The sequence below is a fragment of the Macadamia integrifolia genome, chromosome 12, assembly GCF_013358625.1.
Source record: "Macadamia integrifolia cultivar HAES 741 chromosome 12, SCU_Mint_v3, whole genome shotgun sequence".
Classification (NCBI taxonomy): Eukaryota; Viridiplantae; Streptophyta; class Magnoliopsida; order Proteales; family Proteaceae; genus Macadamia; species Macadamia integrifolia.
Window position 1 is genome coordinate 27,642,039 of NC_056568.1, and position 17,171 is coordinate 27,659,209.

The 17,171-nt window shown below is 41.5% G+C and overlaps 2 protein-coding genes and 1 non-coding gene across 3 annotated transcripts; all 3 read left to right on the plus strand.

Annotated features, from left to right (window-relative positions):
- The first annotated feature begins 131 nt into the window (after nt 1-131).
- LOC122058079 lies at nt 132-14,021 on the plus strand. The gene is made up of 3 exons (XM_042620532.1): nt 132-511; nt 11,826-11,950; nt 13,419-14,021. The coding sequence occupies exons 1-3, from the start codon at nt 337-339 to the stop codon at nt 13,701-13,703; spliced, it is 585 nt and encodes a 194-aa protein (XP_042476466.1). The 5' UTR covers nt 132-336; the 3' UTR covers nt 13,704-14,021.
- Nucleotides 14,022-14,165: 144 nt separating this feature from the next.
- LOC122058078 (psbP domain-containing protein 7, chloroplastic) lies at nt 14,166-15,819 on the plus strand. Its single transcript, XM_042620530.1, has 3 exons — nt 14,166-14,947; nt 15,024-15,258; nt 15,350-15,819. The coding sequence occupies exons 1-3, from the start codon at nt 14,620-14,622 to the stop codon at nt 15,672-15,674; spliced, it is 888 nt and encodes a 295-aa protein (XP_042476464.1). The 5' UTR covers nt 14,166-14,619; the 3' UTR covers nt 15,675-15,819.
- Nucleotides 15,820-16,985: 1,166 nt separating this feature from the next.
- TRNAA-UGC lies at nt 16,986-17,058 on the plus strand. The gene has a single exon. It is a non-coding gene; the product is annotated as a tRNA-Ala (tRNA).
- Nucleotides 17,059-17,171: the final 113 nt, after the last annotated feature.

Below are 17,171 nucleotides of genomic sequence, written 5' to 3' on the forward strand. Positions count from 1 at the left end.
ATAGACCATTTCAACCCTTCTTGTGGAGCGTGGAGAGTGGCAGTGAACACGTGCCAAAATCGCAACAACGAGTTGCGACTTTAGAGAATTGAAGTTAGACAGTTAAGAGGACCTTTCCCTGTTCTCTTTCTTCTTCTCTCCTCCATCTTCGCTTGAAGCTTCGTCGCCTACTGGGTATCACTCGCTTCCCTGTTATCCTCTCCGTAGTAAGTAGAGAGACCATAGTTGGTAGAGGCGAAACCCTACCTGGTTCGTAGTTCAGCGACAGCAATGAACATGTAGTGGAAGCCCTAAAAACCAACCCTCCAAGGACCTGAAACGACTAGATTAGTTAGGATGGGCCAGGCATTGCGCCGAGCTTCAGGCCGAGTCCGGAGTTCGAGTCCCGTGGCAGCGCCCCCCACATCGGTTTCGCATGTGAAGAAGAATGTCGAGGAGCGGCGGCCACCGGCGGTTCCCGTTGAGTCAACGAAGAGCAGCGAAGGTGGAGCCACTGGAGTTCCCGATTCAGGTCAGTGTCTTCTACTGCGTATTATCATGTAAGGAAAATCCAAAACCCTTGTTTCAATAATCATCAAAATTCAATTTTCCATTGAACACTTAAATCGGAGCCGAGCATGGTCTAAATTCTAAATTTTCTTCACTTTGTGAATGATATTTGGGCTTAGACTCTCATCTGATGTATCCCAGGCTAAATGTTCTCATTGCTATACCCATTTCCGGTGATCATTTAATCAGATATTGGGATTCCTTTCTCCATTTCTTGTCTGACTTCTCGCCCTTTTTCTGTTTCTGGAATATACATATAGTCCTTAGCCTGTCGGAAATCTGTGTTGTTTCCATATATGCATTATTCGCTGCTGAAGAACGCTTCTATGTTCTCCATTGTTTTTAATAACTTTGAAGACCCTATTTTGTCAAGAAAGCCATGGGTTTTTTCAAATCCTCTATAAATTGCCTTCTTTTGTTTAATACATGTTCCCCCTGCTTTTATTTTCCAGTTATGAGCTTCACTCAGGATATAGTATATAAGCTTGCAACGGTTTGATAATGGAAATTTGAAAGTTTTATAGACTCTTAAAAAGTATTCTCAAGGGATAGAAACCTGAGGCATGTGTATAATGGGCTATAGAAGAGAACCAGAGTGAATCAAAGTGGCAAATAATTGCATGGATACATGCTTAGAGCATTTTTGTTTGGAAGGTGAAATCCACCTGTTGTTTTCCAAGAACTAAATGCACAAAGCACATCATTTGGGAATTATACTAATCATGGAAATGCACTTTATAAGTATCGTGAAAGAATGAAAGTAAATGACTGAGGTCAGCTGATCCTACTTTGCACAGATTATGTCCTCCACTCCATTCATCTAAGGGCTATGTCATTTGTTGAACATATGCCCTCTTATCCATTATTGACCATAGTTGTCAAGGCATCGCCTTGGCGTCTAGGCGTCGCCTTGGCGTCTAGGCGGTTTGCCTCGAGCCTAGGCGACTGTCACCTTGGTTTTTTTATGTCATAAAGTATATATTATAACATACAAAATAACTTTAGAAAATAGGGGAAATAAAAAATAACGCATGGGCGATTTGATCACCATGGCAACGCCATAGCGGACAATTCACTGCCAAATCGATTAGCCACCCCTCAACCGCCTTGGGTCACCATGATGCTGTGACAACTATGTTATTGACTACCTCAATCCATTTGCTTTGTGTCATTCCTTTGTCCCTTTATAGCCTTGAACTTGCAGCATGTCACTTTGGTGGCAACTGTAGACATTTGATGTAGCTGGGCTAGGTTCCCAATTGGTGAAGCAAATTTGTAGCAGATTCCCCCCCCCCAAAAAAAAACCCAACTTGTTTGTTGGCCAATCAACATTTGAATCTGTTGACCTTTGGGATAAGATTAAGTAGGGAAAAGAATTTGGAAGAAAGAAGTAAAATATTGATGAAATTATGAAAATAAGATAACCAGTTAAAGGCTATGTTACCTACACACAGCAAAGATACATCATGGGTGCATAAAAATGAAATTTCAGTTTTGAGTCTATTTCCTTTATTATTTCAATTTCCTTGTCAGTTTAGGTTTCCCAATTAGTTAGGGATTAGGTTAGGCCTTTCCTTTTTAGTGTTTGAGTCAGTTTTGAGTCTTCTATATAAGTTTGTAAGGTGCTAGAATATTAAACACGAATTTATGAAAGAAAAAAAAAAAAAGAAAATTGGCTTATGCTGTTGTGCTGTGGGATGCAGTTAGATGAGATACTTAAACTTAAGGGTGAGATGCCCATTCACTAGTTATTCTTCCCCCTTCTAAACCTTCCATCGAATTCTCTTTCTTTTCTTATTTTCCTTTTATTTGTTGCTATGAGAGAGTGTGCCTATTTGACAACATCTTCTCTATCAGCCAGAATTTCAGATCCTACCTGGGATTGGATCACTTGTGAACCAATCTTACATTACCAAATACCTGTTTTCTCTCATATTGAAAGGTTGTTCCTCCCATTGCAAGGCTCCTGCCTGTAAACTTGTTGCCGCTAGTGTTAGTAATTAGCAACACATCATAAATGTCTAGGTGGTTACTGTCCTCTAAACTCTAAAGTAACTTAGGCAATTATCTAAAGGCCGCAAGTTTCAACCACCAAAAATATCAAGCCATCGCTTTAAACCATGGGGACTAGTTGGGTTCACCTATATCTTCAAACACATAGGTAAGAGCTTTACAACTCTTCTCGTAATTGGTGCAAATGTGATGTAGGGGATTTCCCAGAAGACTAGGGTCCTTACAAGAGTGACTCAATTAAGGTAAAACAAACTTAAGGGGGTCTTGGGATTAGGTTGGGATTTAGATATGCTTAACAAAACAAGATTCAAGATGCAATAAATAAGGACAAATCAACATGTAGCCAGGAGCAATATCAATCTAAGCGGAAAAACACATAATAACTTACTAAAGCTTCAAGTGGGGACATGGGGAAGGGAACAAACGTTATGCAAATGTTAGGTTCAGCACAAATCAATCTAGACACCAAATGAGATATGCAAACAATCAATGTCCTCTAGCAACCAACTAAAATAGAAAATCAGCAAGGGTTTTGGAGATATAACAGTGAAGAAATGTCTTAAAACAGTAGCTAAAACAGGCATAAACGAATGGGCAAGGGCTGGTTTCAGTGATAATGGACTGCAAACATATAACAGGGGATTAATGGGGGTGGGGGTTTAGTTTAATTATTTACCTCTCCACTGTCCAAACAGAGAAGAGAAGAAGAAATTGAGGTCTACCGAGATTGAGTGTTGTAGAAGAAAACCATCCAGAATTACTGCAGCTCTTGTTTGCTTGAAGGGAGGAGCACCTGTCTTCAACAATAATACTAGAAAAAAAAATAGAGAGGCTACAATATTGAGATAGCCAAGAGAAAGAGGGAGAGGAGTAGAAACTGAGAAAAAGAAAGGAGGCGAGAACGACAGGAACCGAGAGAGGGGAATAGAGAGGGATTAACGAGAGGGAGAGAATCGTGAGAGGGATGGGGAGGTTTGCTCAAAGGCTACTTTCAATAATTTTCATTGAGTCCATCGTGGCCTAGGCCACTACATAAATGATAAACTTAGTTACCAAAAATAAAAAAGGTCAATTGGAAAGTAAATAAAGACTTCCTAAAAACTAAGAAATAAAGACTTCCTAAAAACTAAGAACTAGTAAAGTAGTTTCCTAATTAATTAAAAGGCTAACAAGGAAAAGAATATTCTAAAAATAAACTACTAAACTAACAACTAATGGGGCCCACAAGATTTGGACTCGATCCAGCTTTGGGTCTCTTTTTCTTCCTCCTTTTTCTTCTTCTTCTTTCTTCCTCTTCTTCCAGCCACAAAGATGGATGTTTCTTCTTCTTCTTGCGTCTGTACACCTTGATGTCTCCATCAACTCTCCTCGGCTTGGAAGAATTCACCTCCGGTGAATTAGAGCTCATGTAATATTCAAGCAGGTCTAGGTTGAGTTGTTAGATTTCTTGCAGTGTGATCCAGGTATTGTCAATTTTCGGACGTCCACGCCACTTGACCAAGAACTCTCTAGAACCTCCAATGTGTGTGGACACAATCCTCTCATCAAGGATTTCCTCAACTTCTTCATTTCTTCTCGTGACCTTAGGCACAGGTGGTAATGAGGTGGGGAGAAGTGGTTGGTTTGGCTCAGAAGTCTCATCAATGGTGAAGGAGAAGTCCTCAAGGTCATCAGGATAGAAAGGTGTAAAGGTAGAGGTACCATGGTATGGGACTAGGTCTTCAACATTGAAAATATTACTGATCTCCATGCTAGCTGGCAGATCAAGAACATACGCATTGGCACCTATCCTCTTGAGTACCTTAAACGGACCTGTGCTACGAGTATGTAGCTTGCTCGCTTTTCCCCTAACAAAGCGTTGCGGTTTGATTCTTACCATCACTATATCACCCTCTTGAAACTCTTGTAGCCTTTTGTGCACATCTGCCTTCGATTTGTATTGCTCATTGCTCAGTGTTATCTGTCTTCTTATACCTACATGCAAATTATGTATATGTTGAGCAAAAGATTCGACTGACTGGGGGGTCCTGGAACTAGACACGACTGGGATAAGGTCTATGGGTGCCCAGGCCTGGTATCTTGAACAGATCTCAAAGGGGGACAGACCAGTGGTACGGTTCTTAGAACTATTATATGCAAACTCAGCCTGGCTAAGGACTCAATCCCAACTGATAAGGTGTTCTCCTATGAGGCAATGCAATAAATTCCCTAAGCTCCTATTGACAACCTCGGTCTGGCCATCGGTCTGAGGGTGGAAAGCGGAGGAGAAACGGAGCTTCGTGCCCATCATCCGCCATAGGGTCCTCCAAAAATGACTGGTGAACTTAACATCCCTATCGAACACTATGGTGAGGGGCAACCCATGGTACTAGATAACCTCATTATAGAAAAGTCTGGCTACTATGGATGCATCGGAGGTCTTAAAGCATGAGATGAAATGTGCCATCTTCGAGAAGCGGTCCACAACCACATAAACAGAATCATGGCCTCTCGAAGTTCTTGGTAGACCAAGCACGAAGTCCATGCTAAGGTCCTGCCAAGGGGAATGGGGAACGGGTAGGGGAGTGTACAAACCTGTGTTTTGCTTTTGTTGTTTGGCGGTCTGGCATGTCCTACACTGACTCACAACTCTAGCAACATCCCTCTTCAGTCCTGGCCAAAAGAATCGGTCCTCAACGAGGGTGATGATCTTATCTCGACCGAAATGGCCAGCGACTCCCCCAGCATGCAATTCTCAGATCAGGAAATCTCGGAGTGAAGTCCTAGGAATGCACAACTTGCTTCCTTTAAAAAGGAATCCCTCCCTAAGTAGGTAGTCCGAGCGGTTGACCGGGTTGCCTTCACTCAAGGAAGTGAACGGCTCACTAAAATCAGGACAGGTAGGGTATTGGTCCTTAACTCGCTCGAACCCTACAACCTCTACCTAGAGTAGCACACTAGCCCGACTCCTAGCATTGGTGCGACTGAGGAACATGTTTACCCGGCTCAGTGCATCTGCAGCAGTATTCTCGACACCAGGTCTGTGCTTAAGTACAAAAGTGTCCTCTTGGAGAAACTCAACCCACTTGGCATGTCCCTGGTTAAGTTTCTTTTGGGCACTCAGGTATCTCAGAGCCTGGTGGTCAGAGAATAGCACGAATTCTTATTATAAAAGGTAATGTCGCCAATAGCGCAGTGATTGGACAACCGCATAGAATTCCTTGTCGTATGTGGAATATCGTTGCCTAGCTTCATTAAGCTTCTCACTAAAATAGGCAACAGGATGGCCCTCTTGTCCTAGGACACCACCTATCCCAATACTAGATGCATCGCAATTCACTTCGAAGACTTTAGAGAAATCTGGGAGGCGTAGGACTGGAGCTTCAGTCATAAGCTTTTTAATCTCATTAAAGGCCTTCGAAGAACTCTTAGTCCATTGAAACTCCTTTTTCATGCAATCGGTGATAGGAGACATAATGGAACTAAACCGGTAAATGAACCTCCTATAGAAAGTGGCTAAGCCATGATAGTTTCGTACCTCATGAACATTAGTTGGCTCAGGCCACTCTACAATCGCTCTCACTTTCTCAGGGTCAGTAGATACTCCCTGAGTTGACACAACAAATCCTAGGAAGATGACTTGATCACTCATGAAGGTGTACTTCTTGAGGTTGACATAGAGTTTCCCTTGTAAGAGCACATGAAAAACCTTCTGTAAGTGATCCAAGTGGGAAGACAGGGTCTTATTATAGATGAGGATATCATCAAAGTAAACCACAAGGAACTTGCCAATGAATGGTTGAAGCACTTGATTCATTATCCTCATGAAGGTGCTAGGTGCATTTGACAAGCCAAAAGGCATGACTAACCACTCAAAGAGACCATCCTTCGTCTTAAAGGTTGTCTTCCATTCATCTCCAAGTCTAACTCTAATCTGGTGGTACCCACTCTTGAGATCAATCTTCAAAAAAATCGAAGAGTTGGCCATCATATCTAACATGTCATCAAGCCTAGGGATAGGGAACCTATACTTGATGGTGATTTTATTGATGGCCCTACTATCAACACACATACGCCAGGTGCTAGGTGCATTTGACAAGCCAAAAGGCATGACTAACCACTCAAAGAGACCATCCTTCGTCTTAAAGGCTGTCTTCCACTCATCTCCAGGTCTAACCCTAATCTAGTGGTACCCACTCTTGAGATCAATCTTCAAAAAGATCGAAGAGTTGGCCATCATATCTAACATGTCATCAAGCCTAGGGATAGGGAACCTATACTTGATGGTGATTTTATTGATGGCCCTACTATCAACACACATACGCCAGGTGCCATCTTTCTTTGGCTTGAGCAAGGCAGGTACAGCACACGGGCTAAGGCTTTTCCTAATGAATCCCTTCTGCAACAGTTCATCCACTTGCCGTTTGAGTTCGGCGTGTTCTTTGGGATTCATTTGGTAATGGGTAAGTTTGAACTAAGTCAATAGCATGCTGGATGTCACGCATAGGCGGTAACTCATAAAGTAGTTCCTCAGGGAATAACCTCTCGAATTTCCTCAACAAGGGTCGCACTTCTCTAGGAGCCTCAGTGAATAAGCGTGACCTATCGGTATTACTCTGTATGGCAACTAGAGCATAGATCACCCCTGACTCTTGACACTCTCCTTTAAATTGTTGTTGATTTAAAATGTTGAGTATTTTGGTGGGGGTGTGTTTGGATGTACTTCCCTTGTGTTCCGGAACCCTAACTTCCCTAGGGGCAGTGGGGATCAGTCTGATCTTCTTCCCTTTGAACTCAAAGATATAGGTGTTAGACTTCCCGTAATTGGTGACATCCCGGTCATATTACCAAGGTCTACCTAGGATGATGTAGGCAACATCCATCTCTAGGACATCACACCACACTCGATCCTCATATCCTGCAAAGTGTAGGGGAACTAAACACCTTAAATTAACGGGAATGGTGGACTGATCAACCCAGGCAACCTTGTAAGGCTTGGGGTGGGATTCAGGTTTGAGGCCCATTCGAGCAACAGCGTTCTTGGCGATCACATTCATGCAACTCTCGCTGTCTATAGCAACGCGGCAGTTCTTGCCCTGATGACATGTTAAGTGATGAAAATATTAGTTCGTCGCTAATCAACTTTACTCCTAGGTTGTGAGACCATGCAACGCACAATGCCAAGCTTGAGGTCACCGGCCTCCTCGGTGTCCTCATCAGATATGGTCTCATCTGGCCTATGGTCATCATACTCATAGTCTTGAAAACCCTCTTGGTCACCTTCTTCAGGGGTCTGCTCTCCGACATAAAGATTCCTATTGGGACACTCTCTGGAGAAGTGATCAAACCCGCGACACTTGAAGCACTGTTGTTACCCACTACTCTTGGGTGCTTCTCCCAAAATTCCTTTACCCTTGTTATCAAATTGACGTTGTGGTGCAGCAGGGGGTTTTGGGAATCCAGTTGAGCCTTAGGGTGGTTTTCTAAATTGGGACTCCCCAGCTTGGAAACTCTTCCTCTGAGAATAAGTTCTCATGGAGGATTCCACCTCAAGGGCTATCCTGAAGGTCTGTGGAACGTCTCGCACTAGGTGGGGTGCCATACGAGACTGAATTTCGGAGTTGAGTCCGGTAAGGAATCTGGATAGTGTCTGCTCAACATCCTCCCGAATACAGCTTCTAATTTTCAATTCATTGAACTTGCTCATGTATTCAGTCACAGTCAACTTTCCTTGCTTCAGTGTATTCATTTCATTCAACAACCGGAGCCTATAAGTGATAGGCAAAAATTCCGTCTTAAGCCGCTCTTGCATTTCTACCCAGATGGTGATTGGCTCAAGTCCTAAGTGGTCCTCCTGGTACTCTAGGTCTGTCCAGAAGTCCTGGGCAGCTCCAATAAGCTTGAACTTAGCAAATCGGTAGCGGATTTTCTCTAGCATATCATGGAAATCGAAGTACCTATCCATCTGTTTGATCCAATCCAGAAGGATCCTAGCATCAATCTAACCATCATAGGTAGGGGCATCTACCTTAATCATCCGTCTGACATCAAAGCCCCTATCATGATGCTCATAACCCTCATCATCTCCATATTGGGCTTGACGTCTTGGTGGTGGGCCTCGACCCCTACCTCGATCCCTACCACGCCCTAGGCCTTGGAAGTTATCCCCTATCTGGTCATAACCATCAGTCTGGTTATTCTCGTTTACTTCCTCAAGGTTAGGACCTCTGCCCCTAGGTTCAGTCCCAGTTGTGTTACGGCCTTGCCGTTCATCAGGGTTTTGGGCACTTGTCTCGAGGGCAGCTGGCTTGTCGATAAGGGCTTGGAGATGGGCAGCTTGTGTTTCCGGTATGACTTGGACGGCTTTCATGTATTCAGCCAATTGCTCAGATTGGGTGGAGGTGCTAGGAGGGTCAGACATATCCTGGTATGCTCTACCATTACGAGTGGACATAAGGAGATGGGCAGCCAAGGTACGATTGCCACCAAAGACTCAAGGTCTACTTAGAATCTCTAATTGAGACAGGTAGTTAGCCCTTTCAATCTTGAGGTCAGAAATCTCCCTCTCAAGTATGTGCTTTTGGAGGGAATAACGTCCAATGTTATTTGGTCCCGCCAACTTAAGAAGGAAAAGGGTGTCCTCTAACCTATGGTATCGCTCTCGTAGCTCAGACTCGACTACGGACAGATGGTGAAGGAGACTAGACCTCAAAAGGTAAGACATGTAAACAAGGGGCAGCAGTACCTGATTACCCTAAACCTAGACAAAACCATGCTCTGATACCAAGATGATGTAGGGGATTTCCTAGAAGGCTAGGGTCCCTACAAGAGTGATTCAATTAAGGTAAGACAAACTTAAGGGGGTCTTGGGATTAGGTTGGGATTTAGATATGCTCAACAAAACAAGAATCAACATGCAATAAATAAAGACAAATCAACATGTAGCCAGGAGCAATATCAATCTAAGCGGAAAAACACATAATAACTTACTAAAGCTTCAAGTGGAGACATGGGGAAGGGAACAAACGTCATGCGAATTTTAGGTTCAGCACAAATCAATCTAGACACCAAATAAGATATGCAAACAATCAATGTCCTCTAGCAGCCAACTAAAATAGAAAATCAGCAAGGGTTTTGGAGATATAACAGTGAAGAAATGTCTTAAAACAGTAGCTAAAACAGGCATAAACGAAGGGGCAAGGGCTGGTTTCAATGATAATGGACTGCAAACATATAACAGGAGATTAATGGGGGTGGGGGGTTTAGTTTAATGACTTACCTGTCCACTGTCCAAACAGAAGAGAAGAAGAAATCGAGGTCTATCGAGATTGAAGATTGCTACCCAGATTGAGTGTTGTAGAAGAAAACCATCCAGAATTACTGCAGTTCTTGTTTGCTTGAAGGGAGAAGCACCTGTCTTCAACAATAATACCAGAAAAAAAAAAATAGAGAGGCTGCAATATTGAGACAACCAAGAGAAATGAGGGAGAGGAGTAGAAACTGAGAAAAAGAAAGGAGCGAGAAAGAGAAGAGCCGAGAGAGGGGAAAAAAGAGGGATTAACGAGAGGGAGATAATCGTGAGAGGGGTGGGGAGGTTTGCTCAAAGGGTACTTTCAATAATTTTCATTGATTCCATCGTGGCCTAGGCCACTACATAAATGATAAACTTAGTTACTAAAAATAAAAAAGGTCAATTAGAAAGTAAATAAAGACTTCCTAAAAACTAACAACTAGTAAAGTAGTTTCCTAATTAATTAAAAGACTAACAAGGAAAAGAATATTCTAAAAATAAACTACTAAACTAACGGCTAATGGGGCCCACAAGATTTGGACTCGATCCAGCGCTGGGAATGCTGGATCGAGCCTCTTTTTCTTCCTCCTTTTTCTTCTTCTTCTTTCTTCCTCTTTTTCTTCCTCCTTTTTCTTCTTCTTCTTTCTTCCTCTTCTTCCTATTCTTCCAACCACAAAGATGGCTGTTTCTTCTTCTTCTTGCGTCTGTACACCTTGATGTCTCCATCAAAATGACTGGACCATATCCATTGAGTTGCCCTCATGTTTTGCTATTTGTGTTTCTATCAAGTTCCTGCACTGCATTTATTTCTGATCTGTGGCTTCTAGTCCTGCCACTCATCTATCTTGACATGGTCACTTCAATCATTCTCATTGTGGGTATGCACCGTTTCTTAATTGCTCAATCTTTGGCTCCACAAAACCTGGGCTATTTTATGGCGATTTTATAAATGTACCTTCAATATCTAGGCTGATCACTCTGCTCTCCATAAACATGTCTCTCCCTCATACCCCTTTTTTTATAAATAATTGAACCTAAATAGCAAAAACGGTCACTCTGGAGTTCTTTGTCAGATTATATCAACTATCTCCTTTGTTTGGTAGCATTACTCTCAGATATACTGTCTAGTCCAATTTTTTGGCAATTTCTTCTATATTGTCGGCCACGTAGCAAATGAAATGGTTGATTGGGAATAATTCCTATTTGTTTAAGCTTCATTTATGTTCTTGTCATTGACTTTTGTTGAATATATACCACAAGAAATTAAAATCCACTTCTCACCTCCCCCACCCCTCCCCTCCTTTTTTTATTCCCCTTCAGTCACCAAGAACGTTAGACCAACCTTCTTCTAATTCAAGATTGGTAAAGGAAAAGGAGGCTAGTTAGACAATTTAATTTTGTGATGCATTTCCTTTGACTCCTCAGAAGGCCAAGTAAAAGTGGTCTTGTCTATTCAAACCACCCCCCCCCCCCAAAAAAAAAAAAAGGTGGTCTTGTTAGCTAAACCAAGAGAGGAATATACCAAGAATGTTTAAACATATGGCAATTTTGCTCTTTTTTTTTTTCCCTTGAGTCCCTGTTTGTTTGATGGAGAAAAGTGGAAAAGGTAAAAAGGGGTGGGAAACTTGTACTTGTTTCCCACAAACTACCACAAATATGAATTTGGACATGTGGGACCACCCTCACAAGTTTCTCACCCCTTTTTATCCGTCAAACAAATGGGGCCTAACAGGAAGTTCCTTTCTGTTTATCATTTCCTTTTCAGTATTGACAATCCAAACCATGACTGGAGAAGAAAATTCAGTCTTCCCTATTGTTCATCAATGTCATCTACTGAGCTTGCAACAAATGAATCTTTGAACAGTCACCTTGGTTATTGATAGATTTTGGTGTATTAAAAAAGGTCATTTGGGGGAGGGGGTTCTTGATGTTATGCTTCGAACTCCTAATTTTCAGGTTCTATTAGTGATATTTTCTTCTCTCTTTATTCTAGTGGATGTTTCAAGGGTGAACACTGATAATGTCCTTGAGGAGCGAAACCCACAATATGATGCTATGCTTAGTCAGATGATGGGTAGAATTACATCAAAACCTGGAGGGAAACTTGAAATGGGTGAGGTGAGTTTATGAAAGTCATTTACTATTTTTTTTTTTCAGTCTTCCATCAAGATATGTTAATTAACTTGTTCTAGTTATTCTTTCTGTCAGATACGCAAAAGCTTTGGTGTAGGATTTTCCTTTCATTTTCTTTTAATAGTTTACAAGCATATGATGGAATATATTGTTAATGGCTGCTGAAGTTAATAGCACTAGGGCTATTCCATTCATGGTCAATAATTCGTCTCCTTGAGTTCATCTTATTAGTTATTGCATTATAATGGTATTGTTTTGCTATTATTTCCTGTTTTGGTAGATCATTGATCCCACAATCTTGTAGACAATCACTGTTTTAGTTTTATTACCTGTGTTCTCTACAATATAAAAATATAACAACTGTGTGACTTTCAATAAGATGCATGAGGAGCTTGTATCCAATCCCAATTAGCTGGGATAGGGTTTGATTGAGTTGAGTTGCACATGGTATTTTATATCCTTTAATGTTGTTTTATGACCATTTGTTCAACTGTGGCACTCTTGTTTTTTGGATATCTTGTGGGCACGGCTACTTTTACCACACCACCATGTTATCTTGTTGTTTTACTGTCATTGCCCAATTGGAGTTATGGGAATGAAAATCTAGCTGCTGCAGGGGCGCTGATTAGTTGCTCTTTACATGACATTGAGCTTACTAAAAAGGGCCAGAAATTACATGGAAACTTGAGTTACCATTGTATGCTGATTTGGAAATTTTGGGACCATATGTGTACCTTCCCTGCTGAAATATTGGTCATGTTGAGTGAACTTATCACACCGATTTATCTTTGAATTTGGATATTTCTTAGAAACCTTCTGGAATTTTTTTTATACAAGTGCTGACTGTTGTGGCTTTGATTCATTCATCAAAATCATTTTAAAGCAGTGTAGCTCTCATCACTACCACTTCTTCCTTCTTATATTTTCTGACACTTCTTGGACTACATTTCTTCTCCTTTGACAATGATCTCTACTCCTATTTTACATCATTTTGGGATACTTTTGTGTTCCTTTCTTAATTTGGCTCCTTTGTATTGATTCTGTTTCTTTTTCTTGGTGTACAATTTATTCCTTGTCATAAGGTCCCCATAGGTATTTCTGTAATGATTTATGAATGAAGACTTTTATTGTTGCGTTGAGACTTGAGAAGCCTTTTCTACTTTTTAAGGCATGATGAGACATTCAATCTGCTAGGTGTGACTACTTGAAATCTTACTCTTCGGTTGTTTCTAATTCGAAGCAAATGGAACCTTGTTTGCAATCCACATTGTCAGCCTAATGGGAGTGACAGGCGTCCATCATGAACTCTGTTTAAACATTCATGTAAACTACATGCTGGAGCATGCTTTCACTGGTAGCCCTGGTTGTCATTTATTTAACTGCTTATTACCTTCTCTATATTTTGTGCAATGCTTAAGAGTTATTGATGGTTCATTCAAGTCTTTTGGTGTAGGCATTTGTTGTGGAGAAGTATAATCGCCCCATGCCTAAACTGCGGGATACAAAGCCAGGATCAGGACGGTATGAAGAAACTTCTGTTCCTCCAGGAACTTTGAATGTGGCCCAGTTGCGGCAAATCATTCTTCTGCATGAAGGCAAGGCTGATGATCATGATGGCCCTATGGATATCCACCAGATTGCTGAGAAGTTCCGGCTTGATACAGGGCAGGTTCAGAGGATCTTGCAATTCCTATCACTGCCTCCAGAAGACAGCAGCAAACAGAAAGAAAGGCTCTGATGAGAGTTTCTTTTGCTCTCCTAACAATTCCAAATGATGGGGAGCTCTTGAATGATAAGAATGAAAGTACCAAAGAATTTGAAGAAATGTTTAGAATCTGCTACATAGCAGAAGAAACGGAGATACTGTGTGTAGCTCTTCTTCATGTGTAGGAAGTTTTGTCTGAGGAATCGCCAAATTTTGTGCTTGTTCGGGGCTGTGCCTTGATATCTACGATACAATTTTACAAACCCCCCCCCCCCCCAAAAAAAAATCTGAGATAGAAAGCAGGAAATGTTTATTATGTTACAATAATCAATAAATGGTGTTCATTTGTTCGATGGATGACTCAAAAATGGAAAGAGTGGGAGGGTGAGGGAGTAAGAATGTTGAATGTGTACTTTGATTGGGTTGTGAAGTGCTTGATACGGTACGAAACCAAGAACGGCATGATCCCGAATGACTGGGATTCTTCTCCCTCTCTGATGCTATAGAAGGAACTGCAAAATGTATGACACAAATTGCTCTCTTCCCATCAATAAATGCCAATGCCAATTATCCTAGTTGGTTTTTATTATCCAGTGTATCCAATCCTTCACAAATCAGAAATCAGGAAACATGGCTGCCTCTTGCCTGGTTCAGATTCTTTTTTTTCTTCCTTTTGCACGATTAGAATTGCAGAGGTAGTTGACTCCTTGAAGGTCTCCTGGCCCTCCTTACTGCATCAGTTTGTTCATGTCTGTAGAGAAACCGATTGTGTGGCGTTTTGTCATGTGTACAATATGAGCTTTTCGTGTATAGAAACTAGAGAACCTGCCCTGCCCACGTATTGACCCCAGTTTTAGGATTAGGGTGCCACCGTGCTTGGCTGTAGATGTTTCAGGATAATTGGTTCTCTTGTAAGTATCAATAATTAAAGACCCAAAAGGTAGATAAGATGGACAAGGTGATGATGGCATTGCACCCTTGCTTTTCTATTACCAGCAAAAGCAAAACCCCTCGTCTACACCGGATTTATCAGACACAATACTCCGGTGACCGGAAAGAGAGCAACTTGCCGGAGGTAACACCCTTAGCCTCAGTGTTTAGGCGGCGGCTTCTTGTCGGCGTTGGCTCTGCTTCCCTCGTTGCCCTCGGCGCTAATTTCGCTGGAATCACAAGCTTTCTTCTGGGTCTATCCCCAGAGACCGGTAGGAATCTGAAGCTGGATGTTGTTTACCCCGTCGGCGGTTATAGTCGTTGCATCGACACCTCCCAAGGCTTCGGTAATACTAACTTGTACGACTCTAATTCTCAGTAGCTTATTCTTTTTTTTCCTAAAAATTCTTCTGGGCAAAGCAGAATTCATCTATCCTGCGAATTGGGTGGGAGATCAAACACTGTTGTACAGAGCAGTTGGGAAAGCAGAGTCTGAGAGATCTCTTGACCCTCCTCCCTTAATCAACAACCAAGCAACATCACCCTCACGCCGTCGTCGCCAGGATTTCAGCGATCCTGTGGTTGCATTCGGCCCTCCAGGCTCCAATGGGGAGCTTAACGTCAGCGTCATCGTTTCTCCTGTTCCTCTTGATTTCTCGTAAGATTTCAGATTCATGTTTACAAAATAGGGTGGAAGCAAAATATGAATATTGATTTTCTGACATTGGAAATTAATCGTTTGACCTCAGAATTGAAGCTTTTGGAGGACCAAAAGAAGTTGGGGAGGCAGTGATGAGGACAATTACAGGAGGAGGATCATCGGGTGGAGGAGTTGCAGATGTTAAAGCAACTCTAATTGAATCAACGACAAGGGAGGATCCAGAGAAGAAAGTGAATTACTACAAATTGGATTTCAGGGTGGAAGGTCCCTCGTTCCGCCGTCACAATGTGGCGATTTGCTGCGCTCGTGGTGGGCGTTTGTTCAGTCTAAATGCGCAGGCGCCTGAATCTGCTTGGCCTGACATCAAGCCAGTCTTCTACGCCATTGCTGACTCTTTCACCATTAGCTCTTAGAAGTCTTAATAGATGGCCTCTCTTCTCACCTGGTTCGTCTGCTTCAGCAATGGACCTTGTAATTGTTGTCATCCTCCATTAATTGCTGCACGTCTTCCATTTAGAACAATGATAATGTGAGAGGTAAGACCTATCTTTGACCAAATGACTACTCTTCACCATGTCCAACTCAGAACCTCTCTTCTTCAAAAAAAAAAAAAAAACTCAGATCATCTCCCGCTGCTGGCCGTCCCAGCAAGTTTGGAAGGACCTGAGTTTCACGCTTATATGTTGGGTGTCTGTTTGGGTCTTTCCAACCATAGGATGCCGCACTGGGCTTCCTCAAGATGGGAGAGGATCAAAATCCCCCCATACATGGGGTTTGGCTTTTTTCCTCTTTCCATTTCTAACCTTGACATTTGTGAAGGGATCATGGTTTCAAGTTTTGGTATTGTATTGGTCGTATCAGTTGTATCATATTGATATCGATTGAGACTAATACCTGATACCTGATCAATCCGGATTGGTTACCCATATCGTTTCAAGGGTAAAATAGTAAAAATATATTTTTTTTTTTTCAAAAAACAAGGGTAAAAATGATTGATATGCACCGACCCAATTCAATCTAGATCAATATCATATTGGTATCGATAGAGACCAATTCCAATACCAATACCAAGAACTAAATCCTTGAAAGGTACCTTTCACTCTACATATCCTCACATTTTCAACTACACTTAATCCACGGAGGGAATCTATAAATGTACAAGAAAACCTTCCCATGTGAACCATAAAACCAATATGGGCAAGTGTTTTCTGTCAAAAAGCAACCTGTGTTTGTTGCGAGCCCCCAAAGAGTCATGGTGGTCATTGTGCGCGCTCCTTATGTCGCATAGGAGTCACACTCGAACATAAAACTTTATCTCATAATCAAACAAATTGAACCATTCCCAAACTTTACTAATCTGTAAGTAAAAGGAGAGGGTTCTTTCAACAATTGTCATAAGGGAGAGAGAGGCATTGGAGGACAAGAAGTTCATGTGAATAGCAGAGATTTTCACATCCTGGCAGCTCAAAAAACCATCACACAAGTACAATGAGTCTTATTTTTTTATTTTTTTCCACCATAGGTGAAGGGAAAGTTGATTCCAATATTTTATCATGAGTATGATTTTCCCTTAAAACAATTGCATAATATAAAATACATATTTGAAAAAATTAATACGGGAAATGAATAGTCATGAGAAACCCTGTTAAATTTGAATTAAGAAATTCTAGAAAAGAACATAGTTGATTAATTAAATTTTAATTATCATTAATTAAATAACAACTGGGGATGTAGCTCAAATGGTAGAGCGCTCGCTTTGCATGCGAGAGGTACAGGGTTCGATACCCTGCATCTCCATTATACCTTCACTTGTCAATTTTGCTTGTACTTTTTATACTTAACAAGTGGGTAGAGCTCTTTTTGCCTTTTTCTACCATTAAGGAACAAAAACAAAAAAGTTGTTCAAAATG

Bases quoted from the DNA above. Each gene is read 5' to 3' on its own strand.
- LOC122058078 (XM_042620530.1), top strand. From the start codon at position 14,620: ATGGACAAGGTGATGATGGCATTGCACCCTTGCTTTTCTATTACCAGC. The intron at 14,948-15,023 runs GTAATACTAACT...TGGGCAAAGCAG, and splicing joins CGACACCTCCCAAGGCTTCG to AATTCATCTATCCTGCGAAT. The intron at 15,259-15,349 runs GTAAGATTTCAG...GTTTGACCTCAG, and splicing joins CCTGTTCCTCTTGATTTCTC to AATTGAAGCTTTTGGAGGAC.
- LOC122058079 (XM_042620532.1), top strand. From the start codon at position 337: ATGGGCCAGGCATTGCGCCGAGCTTCAGGCCGAGTCCGGAGTTCGAGT. The intron at 512-11,825 runs GTCAGTGTCTTC...TCTTTATTCTAG, and splicing joins CACTGGAGTTCCCGATTCAG to TGGATGTTTCAAGGGTGAAC. The intron at 11,951-13,418 runs GTGAGTTTATGA...CTTTTGGTGTAG, and splicing joins GGAAACTTGAAATGGGTGAG to GCATTTGTTGTGGAGAAGTA.